The 17,483-nt window shown below is 39.1% G+C and overlaps 1 protein-coding gene across 1 annotated transcript in view; it reads right to left on the bottom strand.

The window, feature by feature from the left end:
• Nucleotides 1-17,483, bottom strand: part of ntrk2a (neurotrophic tyrosine kinase, receptor, type 2a) — a 308,857-nt gene that overhangs the window by 129,787 nt on the left and 161,587 nt on the right. The window contains exons 13-14 of the mRNA XM_063068820.1: nucleotides 2,546-2,676; nucleotides 505-677 (exon numbers count right to left, since the gene is read on the bottom strand). Of these exons, the coding sequence (XP_062924890.1) occupies nucleotides 505-677; nucleotides 2,546-2,676 (304 nt within the window). The remainder of the gene's footprint in view (nucleotides 1-504; nucleotides 678-2,545; nucleotides 2,677-17,483) is intronic.

Here is a 17,483-nt window from a genome sequence, read left to right as displayed (position 1 = left end):
GGGCCAAATGGAATCTTTTTATGCCAAAAAGAAACATGAAAAATATTTGAATTAACCTTGCTTGTAAATATTATCTTGGCTGGAATTACACATTGTTATGCAATAATCCCACAAGCTTTTTCAAGCACATCACTAAAACTGAGTGCCGATTGAAGACAAAGCTAAGACATGTTATTGTCTCTCTGAAAGAAAGTCATGAACCTTTGGAACTCTTTTCTTTCTTACAACTGTGGAAGGAGTGGTTTTGAGATTGATAGATTCTTCATAAGCAAAGGGAAGAAATATTTTGCCAATTTGTGGGACTGGAGAATAGATCTTGAATCTCAGCTCGGCCATTATCTTATTAATGGAAAACAGGCTTGAGGGACTGACTGGCCTTACCCAGCTGCTTATTTGTATGCTTATATCTAGTGTACTGCTAAACCTAATGGGATTAATTTTAGATCAGTAAAATGTTAATACGGCAATAACAGTGCAAAAAGTCTTGCAGTGTTCCAAACCAACCTGAGAAATTTGTTGAGATCTCCGTGCTTCATGTACTCGAATACCATAATGAGTGGGTCACCCTCCACACATACGCCATAGAATGTCACGATATGCTCATGCTGCAAGTTGGTCAAGAGTTCTGCTTCACGATGGAAGTCCTTTCGTGCATTGTCACTGGCTTCTTTCAAGGTCTGTGTTATTTGAAATAATGGTAGGATTTACTACAATGAGCTTTGCAGTCTGCTTTTGTATTTAAAGTAACATACTGACAGGATGCAGCTGAAGTCAACCAAATGAAAGATGCATTCTTTTGAATTCAGCACTAATAGCTGCTTGACATACAGAAACATTTGTCAACTTTGTTTTACAGCTTTAACTGGGAGGTCAGATATATCTTAGCTCTCGGTATACACGATAGCTCTCGTGGTTCTTTGAGTGCTACAGATCTCATTCCACTTGAGAGAATACATGGTTTCATTTACCTTCTCTTTGATGTTTATTAAGTTCGTCATAACAGGAAAATGATAAAAAGGAATCGTCTGGTTTGGTGCATGCCACTGATGACTATCAGGACTGAGAACTAGTCAATACAAATGAACTCAATTATATTTAACACAAGAATAAAACACATCATTATTGTGCAGGAATATTATAATAGCTAACTGTCAGCACTTTGAAAGCAATGAGCGAACTTATCTTTAATGACTACTGCCTTGACGTGTGGGTATCTTAAAATTAATTCTTGAAGCACAGTATATCTCTAAACATCAGCCACAAACAATATACAAGATAAGCACCAGAGAACATTGAAATGGATGATTAGAGATAAGCAATACCACAAACTTCAGAAACATTTCACCAACAACTGGCCACTTATCAGTCTGTTGGTTGACTTGCAAACAATTTTCCTTAAGCATTAATGGTATGTAGAACCAATTAATGAATGATAACTGTTGAGTTAATAAGAGTGGGCAGAACTTCTTGTTTTCCTTCAGATATTACTATGGCATGTTTAACTTCTGGGGAAGTCCAACTCCGGTTTGGGCTTACAGAATGCCAATATAACACTTCATATGACGAGCAACTCCTCCAGCAGCCTAGAGCATGTGCTCAAATCAAAGCATGACCCAAATGTACAACTTTCTGACTCTGACAAGGTTACTGCCAATGGAGTCATAAAATTTTTCAGGAGTAATTATTGATCCACATCTGGTTTGTTTCATAGCTTATTATAGTGCCAATATACAGTATGTTTTGTTTACACCAGACATCCTATTGCCTTATTTTTAAAGCATCAGTTTTTAAAACTTGGTTACAACAGCGGTATCACAAATGCATAGATCACACAGCATAAGTCTCTACATCAAGATAATCCCTAGTGCCTCTCTTTGTTTCAGTGAGGAATACTGTTGACAGTCTGCAGTACATCTCCAACATTATATTGTCACCATATGGTACACCACAAGAGATTCCGGTTCTATCAATAATTTAGTTTGCTGCAAAAATGTATTTGCATATCACACAGAAATTTACATAAAATATTATAAGGTATCTTTATAAGAAGGGTTCCTAAAGCAATTCAGATGTACCTTGGTATGAAGTCAGAAGTGCCTTAGGACAAGTAATTTGTGTTGGAAACAACCAAGACATTACAATTGTATGTCAAATTAAAATTGATGCTTTGGTGGTGAATTATTAATTTAGTACTGTATACAAAAAAATGAGCAGAAATATAGCAAGTAAGTGGGCAGGTTTTCAATTTCCATTCTATAGATAAATCTTCACATAAGAAGTAGTCAACTCAATAGAATTGACCGTGCTTCCATCACTCTATTATCAGATTCCTATATTGTCTCTGGTTGGTTTTGCAGAGCTATTATGAAACCAGGCCATACTTTTAAACCAAGGGCGAGATCATGTATCATGATCTTTTGACATTGCATTAGTCCTATACAGACTAACCTACAAGACAACTAAGGCCGAAAGATAGACAATCATTTATCACTAGGAGCTGCAGACTAAAACATAAATTAATAATTGAAATTCTATAGTGATATACCTTCACTGCCACCAGGGTCTTATCTTCTTCTGGGCAAAGGTTATAACATTCAGCTAGAAAAACTTTCCCAAAGGCGCCTTCACCCAGCTCCCTCTTCAGTACAATATTGTGCCGTTTGATATTTCGAACAACTGTTAAAATAAGAAAATTACTATTAATATTGCTATAATCAATTTGAATTCCTTGGAAAATGTCTTCTAATATAGTCAGGTATAGACAAGTTGTTGATTCCAGTATCTTAATTGGAGGGTATAGAACAAAGAGAGGTGTTATAACATAAGGAAATTAGATAAATCTACATATAACACAGACCACTGGAGTCATTTGACTGTCACTTTGTGGAATAGATTAAGTATTTTAATATACAAGTGTCCCAACAGAAATTTCATCCTGTTCCATTTTCAGTACTCCCTCTTTCTGCTTCCAAACAATGTTGTACTTCTATGTCAATGTTATAATTTTATACCCAACGCATTTCTTCATTTCTTAGGTCTCATTTGTGTCATGAAATACCTTGTGCAAAGTTACCTACTTTCTTTTAAAATTAGCCACAAATTTCACAAAATTTTGGTCCTTATGTCTCATCATTTCCCCATCACTTTGAAACTAAATGAATTAAAATAAAGGTTTTCTCCTCCACCCCTCCTGTTAATGCACTGAGTGCACACATAGGGGAAATTGAATCAATGAGGCCGCGAAGCAATATTACGCATTTACCTTTATACCAAAAGGCAAAAGTTTTATGCTTGTGATGTTGGGGAAATGATCGCTATTTGCTATGACTACAAGGTGAAGTTTGTAGCAACTTTGGACTCCAGACTTTAATTCCATTAATTGCTGCCAGTGATTCATTGTGCCTTCCCCAAAATTCCCACAGTAATCAAAAGCGATCAGTGAATTGTCAACCATTGCAGCTTTCCATGAACTGATCTTGCTGCAAAATATTCTGAAAATATTTAGCTTTCTCCGCATGTAATACAAGTAAGATTTTAATGGTATAAAAAGCCATATTCACTACTTAACACCTTATCTTGCCCTGGACACTGCTTTCACATGTAGGTTCCTATTCAGATAAATACATTCAATTTTAATAAGGATTAAATTCATCTGGCACTAAACATATGTACAATTACAGTATCTGCTGCTAGTTTTCCACTCATTTGGACAATTACTTCCTCTGACTGAAATTGCGCCAATATGTGGAAGTGAGATTAACTGATCATTCATGCATGTTTAGAAATGGTGGCCAATGATAATTTCTCTGTCAGGAGATTATAATTGTTTTTTTTAAAATTTTTAACTGTTGATTTTTAATGTTTCTACTTCTTCCTTGTTCTCATGTTTCAACCCTTTTTCACACTTAAAATGTTTAAAATATCAGCGAACAATTCTGTCTTGGTTTGCTGTCCATGGAAATTCTTGAATAGAAGTAATTCTGTGGAAGGAAGCTGAAGTTACCTGAACCAGATCTTCTAGCTGCAATTTTGTCAACATAATTGGATTCAGCCTCATCTCCAAGCCTTTCTGGCTATAATTAGCAAGCCACACCCTCAGGAATGTGTTGACAGCTTGGTTATGCCTCAGATTTCCCAACTTAAACTGTCAAAGCCTTTGAATACTTGTGAGCGGCTGACATACACAAGCTTCCAAATTCAATAAAAAATTGATCATATTGTTCCATATCATTAAAACACATACCCATGTTAGAAAGGACTTTAAACCATTAAGTACATGTACTAAAAGAATGCCAAGTACATAAAATATAGCTCTTGCCCTCAATGCCATGTCCTGGGAAACGAGTGGAGTCTCTGACTTGTGGTAAACTTAACCCAATACAGACTTTATGGCCTAACTGCTGAGAACTGGCAAGAGATTGGCTTCTCACTGTTGAACTCTATAGAAACATAGAAACATAGAAAATAGGTGCAGGAGTAGGCCATTCGGCCCTTCGAGCCTGCACCGCCATTTATTATGATCATGGCTGATCATCCAACTCAGAACCCCGCCCCAGCCTTCCCTCCATACCCCCTGACCCCTGTAGCCACAAGGGCCATATCTAACTCCCTCTTAAACATAGCCAATGAACTGGCCTCAACAGGTGGAATAACAATTGGAATGATTGTGGTAGAGACCCCTCACAAAGTTTGGGTTTTCCACTCTTGTACAAGTCTGTATGGTTATTCCAAAACTTCTGACAGATTTATAGTGATATACTAACAATTCCACGAGGAACAGCTGGCATTTTAAGGAAAATGTGAGCCAACGGGATTGGCTTCTCAGACAGTTCAGTGAGATTTCTATTGCTGTGTGCAAGGGAATCTCTTGAACAGCCACAGTTGTCACAAAATATGATTAGCCTTCATCAAGGTCTGTGACCCTGGCAAACTTAGTTGGTGACCACAGAATCCAGCTCAATGTTTGCTGTGTTATCTAGTATAGCTGGAATGATCCGAAACAAAATCTCCATAAAAACGAAACCTCTTCAGTTTATGCAGCACAATAAATAAATACTGTTTAATGGGGCTTTAAAATACACACAATGTGTTTTTATTTATTTTCTGGGATTATATTTAGTTTTAACCTACATCATTTCAAGGCAGTTACTGTTTGACTCCCTATTTGTAATGAGAACTTGCTTCAATATTTTGGGTATGTTATTAAATCCCCATTTAGTCCCAGCTGAATAAATAAGTGGATTCTCATTCTTCCTAAATAAATATAACCCAGTTTATTATTGAGAATGACCTTAAGGACCAATTTCAAAAGTAATTTGTTTCCATGTGCATCCAATTGAGTGAAGCAACTGCTGACAGATACTGGAAGAAGATGAACAAATTAGTAGATTAAAATGACTGCATTTAATTCCAATAAATATAATCCATTCATCTCAGATTTCCTTTCAGGTTCTAATTGGCAACTCTCTCTCTCTCTCTCTCAGGCACCTCTCTGTCACACACTCTCTCTCTTTCTCTCTCTCCATCTATGTCAGTCTTGCACACACATACACACAATCATATATGTGGGGGTTGTGCATATGCACATACACATACTACATGTGTAAGTGTGTGAGCTTTGAAGCTCAGAATCGGTTACCAAGCAGCGGTATTGAATGGAAGGGAACTACCATTTGTTCCCCTGCTGCTTCAATCAATTCAGTCAAAAAGATACAATTACCCTTGGGCTGATAAATAAGAATCTTCCGAAGGTCCTAAGGTGGCATGAACTAAATTACATTTCTACAACGTTTGTATAATATTCTTTTCAGCTGAACTGATTCACCCCAAACTAAAACTTGACATACAGATTACACAATGTCACTGACAATACTGCTGTTCAATCCGTGATCTCTTCTCTATTCATTTTTCAATCTTGAAATTTCTATGCAATATTATAAGAGGTGCAGAATGCCATTATGGTTTATCTTGTATTAATCTGACACATTCCATCAAAACATCTGATTAAATGTACATGGAAGCTGACTTTCAGTGAGATAAATCAGCAACCATTATCTTCTGGAAGAGTTCTCTCAAATGTTATCTCTGCAAATACTGATGGTAAAATGTAATTATATTATACCCATAAAGTAATTAATACATTTTAATTATAATAAGAACCCTTGGCTTAATCTTGCTACATACAGTATGTAATCAATTTGCACTTTTTCCACTCTCTGTACTCATTCTTGCTTTTCACCTAAGTCAGAGTGATCCACCCACATCTAGAGGAACCAGTGAACAGCAAACAAAATCCACAAAGGTACAGAAGGAATATGCCCCTATCTCTGTCAGTTCTATCTTCATGAGAAGCCAACTGGCTTGGAGATTTGATTCCTCCTTTTCTTTCCACAACACAGACTCGTGCTCAGAGCTGACCATCTCATGTACCATTTCAACTCTGTAATCCCCTATTTCTGTGACCTCTCTGAAGACCTCCTCAAAGTTCAAAGTAAATGTTATTATCAAAGCACACATACGTCACCATATACTGTACAACCCTGAGATTCATTTCCCTGCAAGCACACTCAGTGAATCTGTTATAACAGGATCAATGAAATATGAAACAGTGCATAGAACAACAAACTGTGCAAATACAAATATAAATAAATAGCAATAAATAACAAGAACATAAGTAACAAGATAAAGAGTCTTTAAAGTGAGATCATTAGTTGTGGGAACATCTCAATGGATGGGCAAGTGAGTCTAGTTAACCCTTTGATTCAAGAGCCTGATGGTTGTGGGGTAGTAACTATTCTTGAACTTGGTGATGCAAAATCATCAGCATCATTCTCCATATATTAAAAACTGCAGGAATTTCAAAATGCATCAATGTACTGGTTACAAGTTCATTAGGTTAGTGTATCATAAAAACATTCATCAGTCAGTTTAATGTATCTGTTAATACTGGAATCACAAAGCATTTCAATTATCTTCAGGTACAAATAGGGACAACACAACTAATATATTAAAACAAGAACATCATAAATAAAGATTGATAATTCAATTTGGAGTTGGTAAATTAGTCCATAGATATTAGAGATTCAATATCTTCTTTCTGATTCTCGAAGTCAATTAATGGTCTGTCAGTTTATCACCTTATTCCATTTTGAGATCACAATATATTATTTGATCCAGATCACAATTTCAACCACACTTTTCTAAGTAATAATAATTATGTACCACATATAATTATACAGCTTCAATTTCAAGCCCGTAATTAGTTTCCTCCCCTACTTTCTGTCACCAACTCTTGATTTCTGATCAATTGTAGATTTGCAAGCTGCAGTTTAGTTGTGAACCCAGTGCTTGAAATGAGAAGTGAAAGAGTTATCAGATTTAATACTAAAACTGAGCTGCTTATGTGTGACACAAAAGGAATATCCATTTAACATACATAACATTGCCAGGTGGATTCATACATATGTAATCATGCAGTAAATTGCTTCCATTCTGAAAATTACAGCTTTACAAATTTCAAAATATAATCATACTGCAGCATCTGTGGAGTGTGACAGCAGAGAAGAGTTATACTACTGACTGCATATTCCTGTGGATTATATGGAGAGAGATCCAAGACAAATTGCATCCCTGGCATGTGCAATCTTCATATTCAGTTCTGCTTGAACAACCCACCTCTCCCGTTTATACTTGGTGGGAACAATAGGAGGCTGCAGATATTGGAAGTCTGGAGCAACACACAAAAAGCTGGAGGAAATCAGTGGGTCAGGCAGCATCTATGTTTTGGGTAAGACCCTTCATCAGGGCAGGAAAAGGAAGAGAAGAGATAGCCAGTATAAAAAGGTGGTGAAGGTGGATGGAACAGGGGCTGGCAGCTGATTATGTAAATGCAATTCAGAGCAGGTAGATAGGCAGGTGAAAGAGGAGGAGATTGGGAATAATATAAGAAGCTAAGAAGGAACAAGTAAAAAATGACAAAGGGCTGAAGTTGGAATCTGACTAGGGAGGACAGAGGACTGAGGAATAAAGGGAACGAAGTGAGGAGGGGAACTGGAAGGAAAAATATGTGGGTGATGAGCAGATCAAGAGTGTAAAGAGATGGGGTAATGGGGTCAGTGGGATAATGGGGCAGGTGGGATAAGGAAAGAAGGGGACAGATGAATTAGTTATCAGACAGGAGATTATGTGGGCATGATAGAGACACTCGGATTGTATGTTGCCTCCCAGGTGCCAGGATCAGGGACATCTCGGATCGTATCCACAGCATTCTAAAAGAGAAGGGTGAGCAGTCAGAAGTCTTGATAGATATGGACACCTATGACATCGGTAGGGAAAGGGAGGAGGTCCTGAAGAGAGGATTTAGGGAGCTAGTTAGAATGTTGAGAAGCAGGACCTCCAGAGTTACAGTCTCTGCCTGTGCTGCATGCCAGTGAGGGTAAGAATAGAATGATCTGGTAGGTGAATGTGTGGCTGAGGAACAGGTGCAGAGGGCAGGGGTTCAAATTTGTGGATCACTGGGATTTCTTCTGGGGAAAATAAAACCTGTATAAAAGGGATGGGTTACACTTGAACTCGAGGGAAACCAATATCCTTGTGGGCAGGTTTGCTAGAACTGTTCTAGTGGTTTTAAATTAATTTGGCAGGGTCAGCAAGCAGTGATAGGGCTGAGGATGGGGGAGTTGGTGTACAAGCAGAGGCAATGTGTCGTGAGACTGTCAGGAAGGACAGGCAGATTATAGGGCAAAACTACAGTCAGTGTGATGAGTTGCAGTGTAAAGGGGACAAAATCAAAATAGGAAATGAATACCGGGACAGAAAATGTTATATTTGAATGTACACAGAGTATACAGAATAAGGTAGATGATCCTGTAAGGCAGTTAGAGACTGGCAGGTATGATAGTGTGGGCATCTCCTAGTCATGGCTGAAAATAGATTATTTATTGGAACAACATTGAAAGATACACATTATAGCAAAAGGGCAGGCAGGGAGGCAGAGGGGGTAGTGTGGCTCTGTTGGCAAAATTGAAATCGAATCCTTAGAGAGAAGTAACATAGGATCAGAAGATGAAGAATCATTGTGGGTAGAGTTAAGGAAATACAAGGGTAAAAAGACCCTAATGGGAGTTATATACAGGCCTCCGAACAGCAGCCAGGATGTGTGCTTAAAATTACGCGAGAGGTAGAAAATGCATGTCAAAAGGGCAATGTTACAATAGTCATGGTGGATTTCAGTGTGCAGATAGATTGGAAAAATTAGGTTGATGCTGATTTTGGATTCAAAGGGAGAGAAATTGTAGAATGCCTATGAGATGCCTTTTTTTTAGAGCAGCTTGTGGCTGAGCCCATGAGAAGAAAGGCAATTCTGGATTGGGTGTTGTGTAACAAACCAGATTTGATTGGGGAGCTTAAGGTAAAGGAACCCAAAGGAGTTGGTGATCATAAAAAATGACAGAATTCACCCTGCAATTTGAGAGGGTGAATCTAAATGCAAATGTATCAGTATTATACTGGAGTAGTGTAAATTGAGAGAGGAGCTGGAGAGGAGCCAAAGTTGATTGTAACGGTGTCACTGACAGGGATGACGGCAGGACAAGAATGGCTGGAGATTCTAGGAGCAATTTGGAACACACATGATAGATATATCCCAAAAGTGAAGTTGTATTTTAAAGGCAGGATGACACAACTGTGACTGACAAGGGAATTCAAAAGCAAAAGAAAGGGCATACAATAGAGCAGAAATTGGTGAGAAGTTGGAGGACTGGGAAGCTTTTGAAAACCAACGGAGAGCAAGTAAAAAATCCATTAGGACAGAAAAGATGAAATATCAATTAGCCAATAATATCAAAGAAGATACCAAAGGTATATTCGGATATATGAAGAGTAAAAGAGAGGCGAGAGCAGATATTGGACCACTGGGAAATAACACTGGAGAGGTAGTAATGGGAGACAAAGAAATGGCAGATGAACGTAATAAACATTTTGCATCAGTCTTTACTGTGGAAGACACTAGCAGTATGCTGTAAGTTCATGAGTAGCATGCAGCAGAAGTGAGTGCAGTTACTATTACTACGGATTAAGTGCATGGGAAGATGAAATGTCTGAAGGTAGATAAGTCCCCTGGACTAGATGGACTATACCCCAAGGTTTTGAAAGAGGTGACTGAAAAGATTGTAATTATCTTTCAAGCATTACTAGATTGGGGCATGGTTCCAGAGGACTGGAAAATTGCAAATGCTACTCCACTATTCATGAAGGGTGGGAGGCAGAAGAAAGGAAATTATAGGCCAGTTAGCCTAACTTCAGTGGTTAGGAAGATGTTGGATTCAATTGATAAAGATGAGGTTTCAGAGTACTGGGAGACACATGATGAAATAGGCCAAAATCAGCATGGTTTTTTCAAGGGAAAACCTTACCTGACGTATCTGTTAGAATTCTTTTATAACAAGCAGGATAGACAAAGGATATTGTGTACTTGGATTATCAGAAGGTCTTTGACAAGATGCCAGAAATGAGGCAGCTTAGCGAGATAAAAGCCGATAGTATTACAGGGAAATTACTAACATGGACAGAACATTGGCTGATTGGCAGGAGGCAAAGAGTGAAAATAAAGGGAGCCTTTTTTGATTGTCTGCCAGTGACTAGTGGTGTTCTGCAGGGTCGGTGTTGGGACCACTTCTTTTCATGTTGTATATCAATAATTTTGGATGATGAAATTGATGGATTTGTGGCCAAGTTTGCAGAAAATATGAAAATAGGTGGAGGGGCAGGTAGCGTTAAGGAAGCAGGAAGGCTGCAGAATAATTTAGACAGATTAAGAGAATGGGCAAAGAGTGGCAGATGGAATACGGTGTTGGGAAGTGTATAGTCATGCACTTTGGAAGAAGGAATAAATCTGTAGACTTTTTTAAAATGGGGAAAAAATTCAAAATTCAAGGGAATTAGTGGAGGATTCTCTAAAGGTTAACTTGCAGGTTGAATTGATGGTGAGGAAGGCAAATGAAATGTTAGCATACATTTCAAGAGGACTAGAATAGAAAAAGACAAGTATGTACTGCTGACGATTTATAAGACATTATCAGGTCTCGCTTGAAGAATTGTGAGCAGTTTTGACATCTATTCTAGGAAAGGATGTGCTGACATAAAAGACAGTCTAAAGGAGGTTCACAAAAATTATTCCGGGAAGGAAAGGCTTATCGTATAAGGAGTGTTTGATGGCTCTAGGGCCTGTACTCCCTGGAATTTAGAAGAATGAGGGGGTATCTCATTGAAAACTATTAAAAGTTGAAAGCCCCAGATACAGTGGATGTGGAGAGGATGTTTCCTAGAGTGGAGGGTGGGGGGGTGGGGTTCTAAGACATCCTCAGAATAGAGGGACATCCATTTAGAATGGAGATGAGGAAGAATTCCTTTAGCCAGAGGGTGGTAAATCTGTGCAATTTGTTGCCACAGGTGGCTATGGAGGCCAGGTCATTGGGTTCATTTGAAGTTGATAGGTTCTTGTTAAGTCAGGGCGTGGAACATTAAGGGGAGAAGGCAGGAGAATGGGGTTGAGAGGGAAATGGATTGGCCATGATGAAAAAGCAGAGCAAGCTTGATGGGCCAAATGATGTAATTCTGCTTCTATGTCTTATGGTCTTATGGTATAAGTCAGAGTAATGTGTCAGGTTGTTGGCGCGTGGCCAAGTGGTTAAAGCGTTCGTCTAGTGATCTGAAGGTCGCTAGTTTGAGCCTTGGCTGAGGCAGCATGTTGTGTCCTTGAGCAAGGCACTTAACCACACATTGCTTTGCGATGACACCGGTGCCAAACTGTATGGGTCATAATGCCCTTCCCTTGGACAACATCAGTGGCATGGAAAGGGGAGACTTGCAGCATGGGCAATTGCCAGTCTTCCATACAACCTTGTCCAGCCCGGTGCCCTGGAAACCTTCCAAGGCGCAAATCCATGGTCTCACAAAACTAACGGATGCCTGTATTTAAATATGTCAGGTTGGAGGTGACCTAGGCAGAATTTGAGATGCTATTCCTCTAATCTGTGTTTAACCTCAACTTGGTAGTAGTGGATGTCTTGGACACTCATGTTAGTGTGGGAATGGGAAGTGATGTTAAAATGGCTTCCCCTGGAGGATCCTGGCTAGAGTGAAAGTGCACAACGTAGTCTGGTTCTGGTCTCTGTATTGTGAACACCAGATGCAATAATTAACATCAACAGCTTCACATATGAAGGACTGGCTCACATGGAAGGCTTTGAATTGTGCTGAGGGAGGAAGTGTAGGAGCAGGTGTAACACGTGGCTGTAGCAATAATTGCCTGGAGGGGGGAATGGGTGGGGAGGGCCAAGTGCATAAGGGTGTCATAGATGGAGCGATTCCTGTGGAAAGCAGAGAGGGTGGGGGAAGATGTACCTGGTGATGGGATCCCATCTGAGGTGGCAGAAATTGTGGTGAATGTTATATCAGATTTGTGGGCCAGTGGGGTGGTGGGTGAGGACAAGGGGAACTTGACCCCTGCAGTGCCTGGGGGGTGGGTGGGGGATGTGGGGAGCCAAGGGTATGGGAAATAGGAGAGATGCAGGTGAGGGCTGCAACAATTGCAGTTTGGTGATAGGGTACCTATTTTCTGTAAAAGGTGGACATCTCAAATGTCTTGGAGTGGAAAGGTGAACGGTATTACAGTGGATCTTTGATGTCAGTACCAGGCTAAGAATGGTTAAATACAAGATCATCAGCCCAACCATGTACACCAAATCCATGTTCTGGGAAATTTTCCTAAAATTTTTCTGGTTTCTACAACAATAATCATGTGATCTGGCTGAGTAAATTTCTTTGATCACACCTCCTCTGGAGCAATCTTTTGTCTCAAAAATCTCTCTCACATCCTCTTCCACTTGTACTCTTATCCCTTTTGTCATTAAATATTTTCCTATCACAAACTTTCTTGGATTTTTTCTTCCCCCTCCACACCATCCCCACCCCCACCCCTCCCTCAACTACCCTCTCTCTCACTCTCTCTCCTCACTCTCACCCTCACACACACACGCACATTCCCATCAGCTTAAAAAAATTGTTAGTTCTGCTGCAGGATCATGCCTAGTAGTTTTCCACCAGGTTTCCATCATCTGCAATATGCTCACATGCTATCTCATAGCAGTAATGAAGACACCTCAGTCAGACAGGATCGTAGGTTGTTTTAATTGTGTCCAGTAAACCCATGGTCATGCTTCATAAAGACAATTTTATTTTAAGACTTGTTTGTCTCTTTTACAAAACTAAAATTAGAAAAATGTTAATGCATTGAGCTAAAATAAGAGAAAAGCCCCAGACCTTTAAAAGGCACTACATCTACAGCTGAAGAATGATTGTATTATTCCAGCATGCTGCGCAGTCATTGTCTTTCGCATACTAAAGAGCCACAAAGGATTGCATCACTCACAGCTTGAGAATAGCCCTATTGGTCTGGTTATCAACCAACCACACAATGGCATCCTATCACTCTTTGCAATCTTGACAAAATTTGATATAGCTCTTTAAATAGTCCGTTAACTCAATCAGGTATATCTAACACTATACACAAAGACGTGAATCCTTTCCTGAATAACAGCAACAACACATTCTGCAGCACCAAGTCTTTCGCCTGTGAATACCTCCAAAATATTCTTTATGTTGCTAAGGAAACCAACATGTAAAACACAAGTATCTGTCCTACAACAATGGTTTCCATGCCATTCAGACAAGGTTACAATTTAGTTTATAAATAGTCTCCACCAAATAATTTCTTGCAAACCAACTAATTAACCACCTGCAGCATTACTCAGAAAATGTTCCTTTGAAATTGTTGTACTCTTTCCATAGCTGTTCACTTGTTTCTTTCACAATCTCTGGTTTTCCATTTTTTCCCTTTTCTGTCTCCTCTTTCCGTGGTGTCTATCTCTTTTTCATGGATCTTGATTGCTATTATATCTTGTTGTTACTTTGGTCCCACAGTATTCACCTTTTTCTTTGCTCGTTCCCAAATCAATAGGACCATTGTTTAAATCAGTCCCACTTTTTACATCTCCAAATATCTCCGTTATTTATTTACTCATGTCTCTCGTTTCTCTCCTTTTCCACTCATCACTCACAGACAACCGGAGGCAGAATCGGGAGTTATATCCATTGACAGCCACAGATGTTAGCCCCTGTAACCACATCTCATCCATCCATGATTATTCAGGAAGGGGTACAATCAAGAAATAAAAAGACAGACAGGCAGACAGAGACACAGAGAGAGATGCAAACAGACAGAGAATATGAAAGCAAGAAAAAAAGGCTGTGTGAGAAAGGAAGAAAGAGAGAAAGAAGGAGGAAAGTACCTAGACCTTTAACAAAAAGAATATATAGAAAAAGAAATTAGAGATTTGTTCTGGCTACAGTGTTTTTTCTGTCACACAGGATGTAGAACAATGGCCAAAATTGGTGCTGCTGAGGTCAAGAATTGTAACCATTATTACTGGGATGGAAAATTGGGGACCGGAGCTGCTACTAGGCTGGATCCAACACAATGAATAGGGAAATTACTCAGCCAAGAGGGGAGACATGGTTCTGAATGAGATAGAGCCAGGTACAACGAAGCTAGATACTTGTACTAGCAAGCTTGAAGCTGGTTCCTTCACTGATGCTGGTGAACTAGTGCTGGGGTTCAGTGTGAGTAAACTTAGCTTCCATATAGATCATATTCAACAAGAGATAATTTGATTACTTCCTCTTGACATTCAAAAACATCATCTTAGTCAAATTCATTCACCTTCATTGACCCAGGTGTTTTCATTGATCAGAAATCTATCGGAATTAATCACATAGGTACAATGGTAATGATGCACTATCAATTACTGCAAAAGACTGGAAGTAGAGTAAATACTGAAAGGCTTTTATTAACAGTAAAATGGGTCCTCGTCCATACTGTGTCTGTCCTGGACTGAGGGAGCAGCAGTGGCACAATCGCCTTTATTCAGGGGTCTGGGGGAGGAGCCACAGGAGCAGTCAGCAGAGGGGCGTGTCCAGACAGGTAACCCAGTTACAACCTATATACATGGTTTACCACAGGTAATAAGGTCTGCTCAGAGACTAGATATTCTGTGGCAAGCAGCACACTTTCCAAAACCTTTTCCATCAACTAAAAGGCACGAGTCTCTCAAAATCTAACTTTGGTTAGGCTACACTTTGAGTATTGTTTTCCCTTCTGGTCACTCCATTAAAGGAAGGATATGGAGGATTTGGAAAAGATACAGAAGAGATTTGCCATTAAAAGACAAGGAGTATAAGGAAAGGGTGGATTATCCTGGAGTGTTGAAGGCTGAGAGGGCCTTAGGGAGGTAGTTTTAAAATTATGGGAGGCATAGATAGGATAGAATGTCAGAATCTTTTTTCCCAGCATAGAAGAAATGTCAAATACAGGAGGACATATATTTAAAATGAAAAGAAAAAGTTTAAAAACGTGCAGGGCAATTTTTTTTTACACATAAAGTGGTAAGTGTTCTATGTTCAACGGTCTCACTTGCCAAGATGAATTCAGCCCCAGCAACAAATAAAGAGCTCAGTACCTTCCAGAGCAAAGCAACCTTCGTCCCACCAATTAGCAGAAATATTTACTTCCTACACAATCACTGCACCTGCTTAAGTAGGTGCCGTCTTCCTCATATGTCTTCAACAGAACCACACTAATATTTATCCATTTCTTTATCATTGGTGGATCAAAGTCTTGGAGAATCCTTCCCAACAGAACTGGGGGAGTAGTTTCACCAGATACGTAGCAGAGGCTCAAGATGAGAGCTCACTGCCACTTTCTCAAGGGAAATCAGGAACAGACATTAAATGCTGATCTTGCCAGTGATGTTGACATGCCACGAAAGAGTTCCACTCACATTTATCCTCTACCTTATAGCCTCAACTTTGCCTTCAAAATCGTTCGTCTTTTTTCAAAGTCATTATACCAGAACTGTGTGAATGCTGTTTTGAGAGTCAACATGACTACTCAAACTTCATGAGACACTTCCTTTGGTAAGAATTTCACTGGGAATCTGTACACCTCTCTGTGTTTTCCCCAAACTATTGCCAAGTTTAAGGAGGTTAATTAAGCACAGATGGGTAATCAACATTTTGAGAGTTACTTACTATTGGAAAGTTGGTTTAATGCCCATCCTAGCATTGAATAACGATACATCGACTTCTCCTATTTCTTATTTCTTTTCCCATTCTCTCCATTCCTAAAGGCTTTAATCAATTTTTTTCATGCAAATGCAAGGTACTAAGCACTCTTCTGGGCTTTGCCCAAAGCCCATTGCTCATTAGTGAGCCTCGAGAAAGTCAACAAGCTGTTTGACTGCAGACACGTCACAACTGAGCCTAATTCTGCTCTCCAGCAACATCATAAATGTACCTTTCCAGCAAAGACAAGCAATTAGTAATTGGAGCCAGGAATTCTAACTCACCGATACAGTCAACAATTACAGATCAGCTCAGTCAGCACAAAATGAGATCAAATTATTTAGTCCCAGCTTCAATCAGCTAACATTGCCAAATTTCTTGATTTCAGCAAAAATAACAGGAAAAATCTTTATTATGTCTGTGTTATACAAAAGCAAGAATATTAAGTCTGGATTCTGCCTTGACCACTGCCCACAGATGCCTTCTGGAAGTTATGCATGTATGTTTAACATATGAGAGGACTGGATTTGTTTGTGAACCAAACGTGAAGCACGGCCAGTTCTAATGAAGGGTTACCGACTTGCAATATCAACCGTGTGACACTTTCCACAGATGCTGCATGAACTGCTGAATATCTTTAAAGCTTTCTAACTTTTTTAAAAAGATATTTCCAACATAACCACTTTGGCAATTTGCTACTAATACAGCAGACAGCCAAGAAGTCACAGTTTCCTAGCAAAAAAGGAAAGATGAGGAAAAATAATTGATTGAATCATTAATTATTCCCTTTAGTTTTAGATTCACCAGAATATTACTAAAATAATTTGTAGGAAAGATGAATATCTAGATTTCACCTTAACTTTAGATATCCTGCTGCATTTTAGTTGGTTATTCGGCTTCTATAAATTACTCTTTAGAGACAATACGAATCAAACAATGGTTTCTTTCAATGTTTTTATAAGTAAGTTAAACAACAATTTACTCTTGCTTGTTTGAAACCTCAGTTCTAACCTTAGCCTAAGTTCTGTGGCTGAGGGATTTGTATGGTCCATTTGCAGTCCTCACAATCCCAGAATCAGGCCTCAAGCTTCAATCTTACAAAGTAGAAGCAAATAGCTCAGATAGCTAGTCTGCAGCTCTGATGAAGCTGGAGTATGTTTCCATCAATATTATGCATTTCTCCTTCCCTAAAGACCTAAACAATTTCATAATTATAGCATTAATTGAGCACTGCAGGGTTCAGGGTCTTCAATATTTCATATTTACATAGTCTATAAACAGGCAGTAAAAATATGTCAACAAGC

This window comes from Mobula hypostoma, chromosome 16 (assembly GCF_963921235.1).
Source record: "Mobula hypostoma chromosome 16, sMobHyp1.1, whole genome shotgun sequence".
Lineage (NCBI taxonomy): Eukaryota > Metazoa > Chordata > Chondrichthyes > Myliobatiformes > Myliobatidae > Mobula > Mobula hypostoma.
Note: the sequence above shows the minus strand (reverse complement) of the source record. Positions and strands in the feature narration are given on the sequence as shown.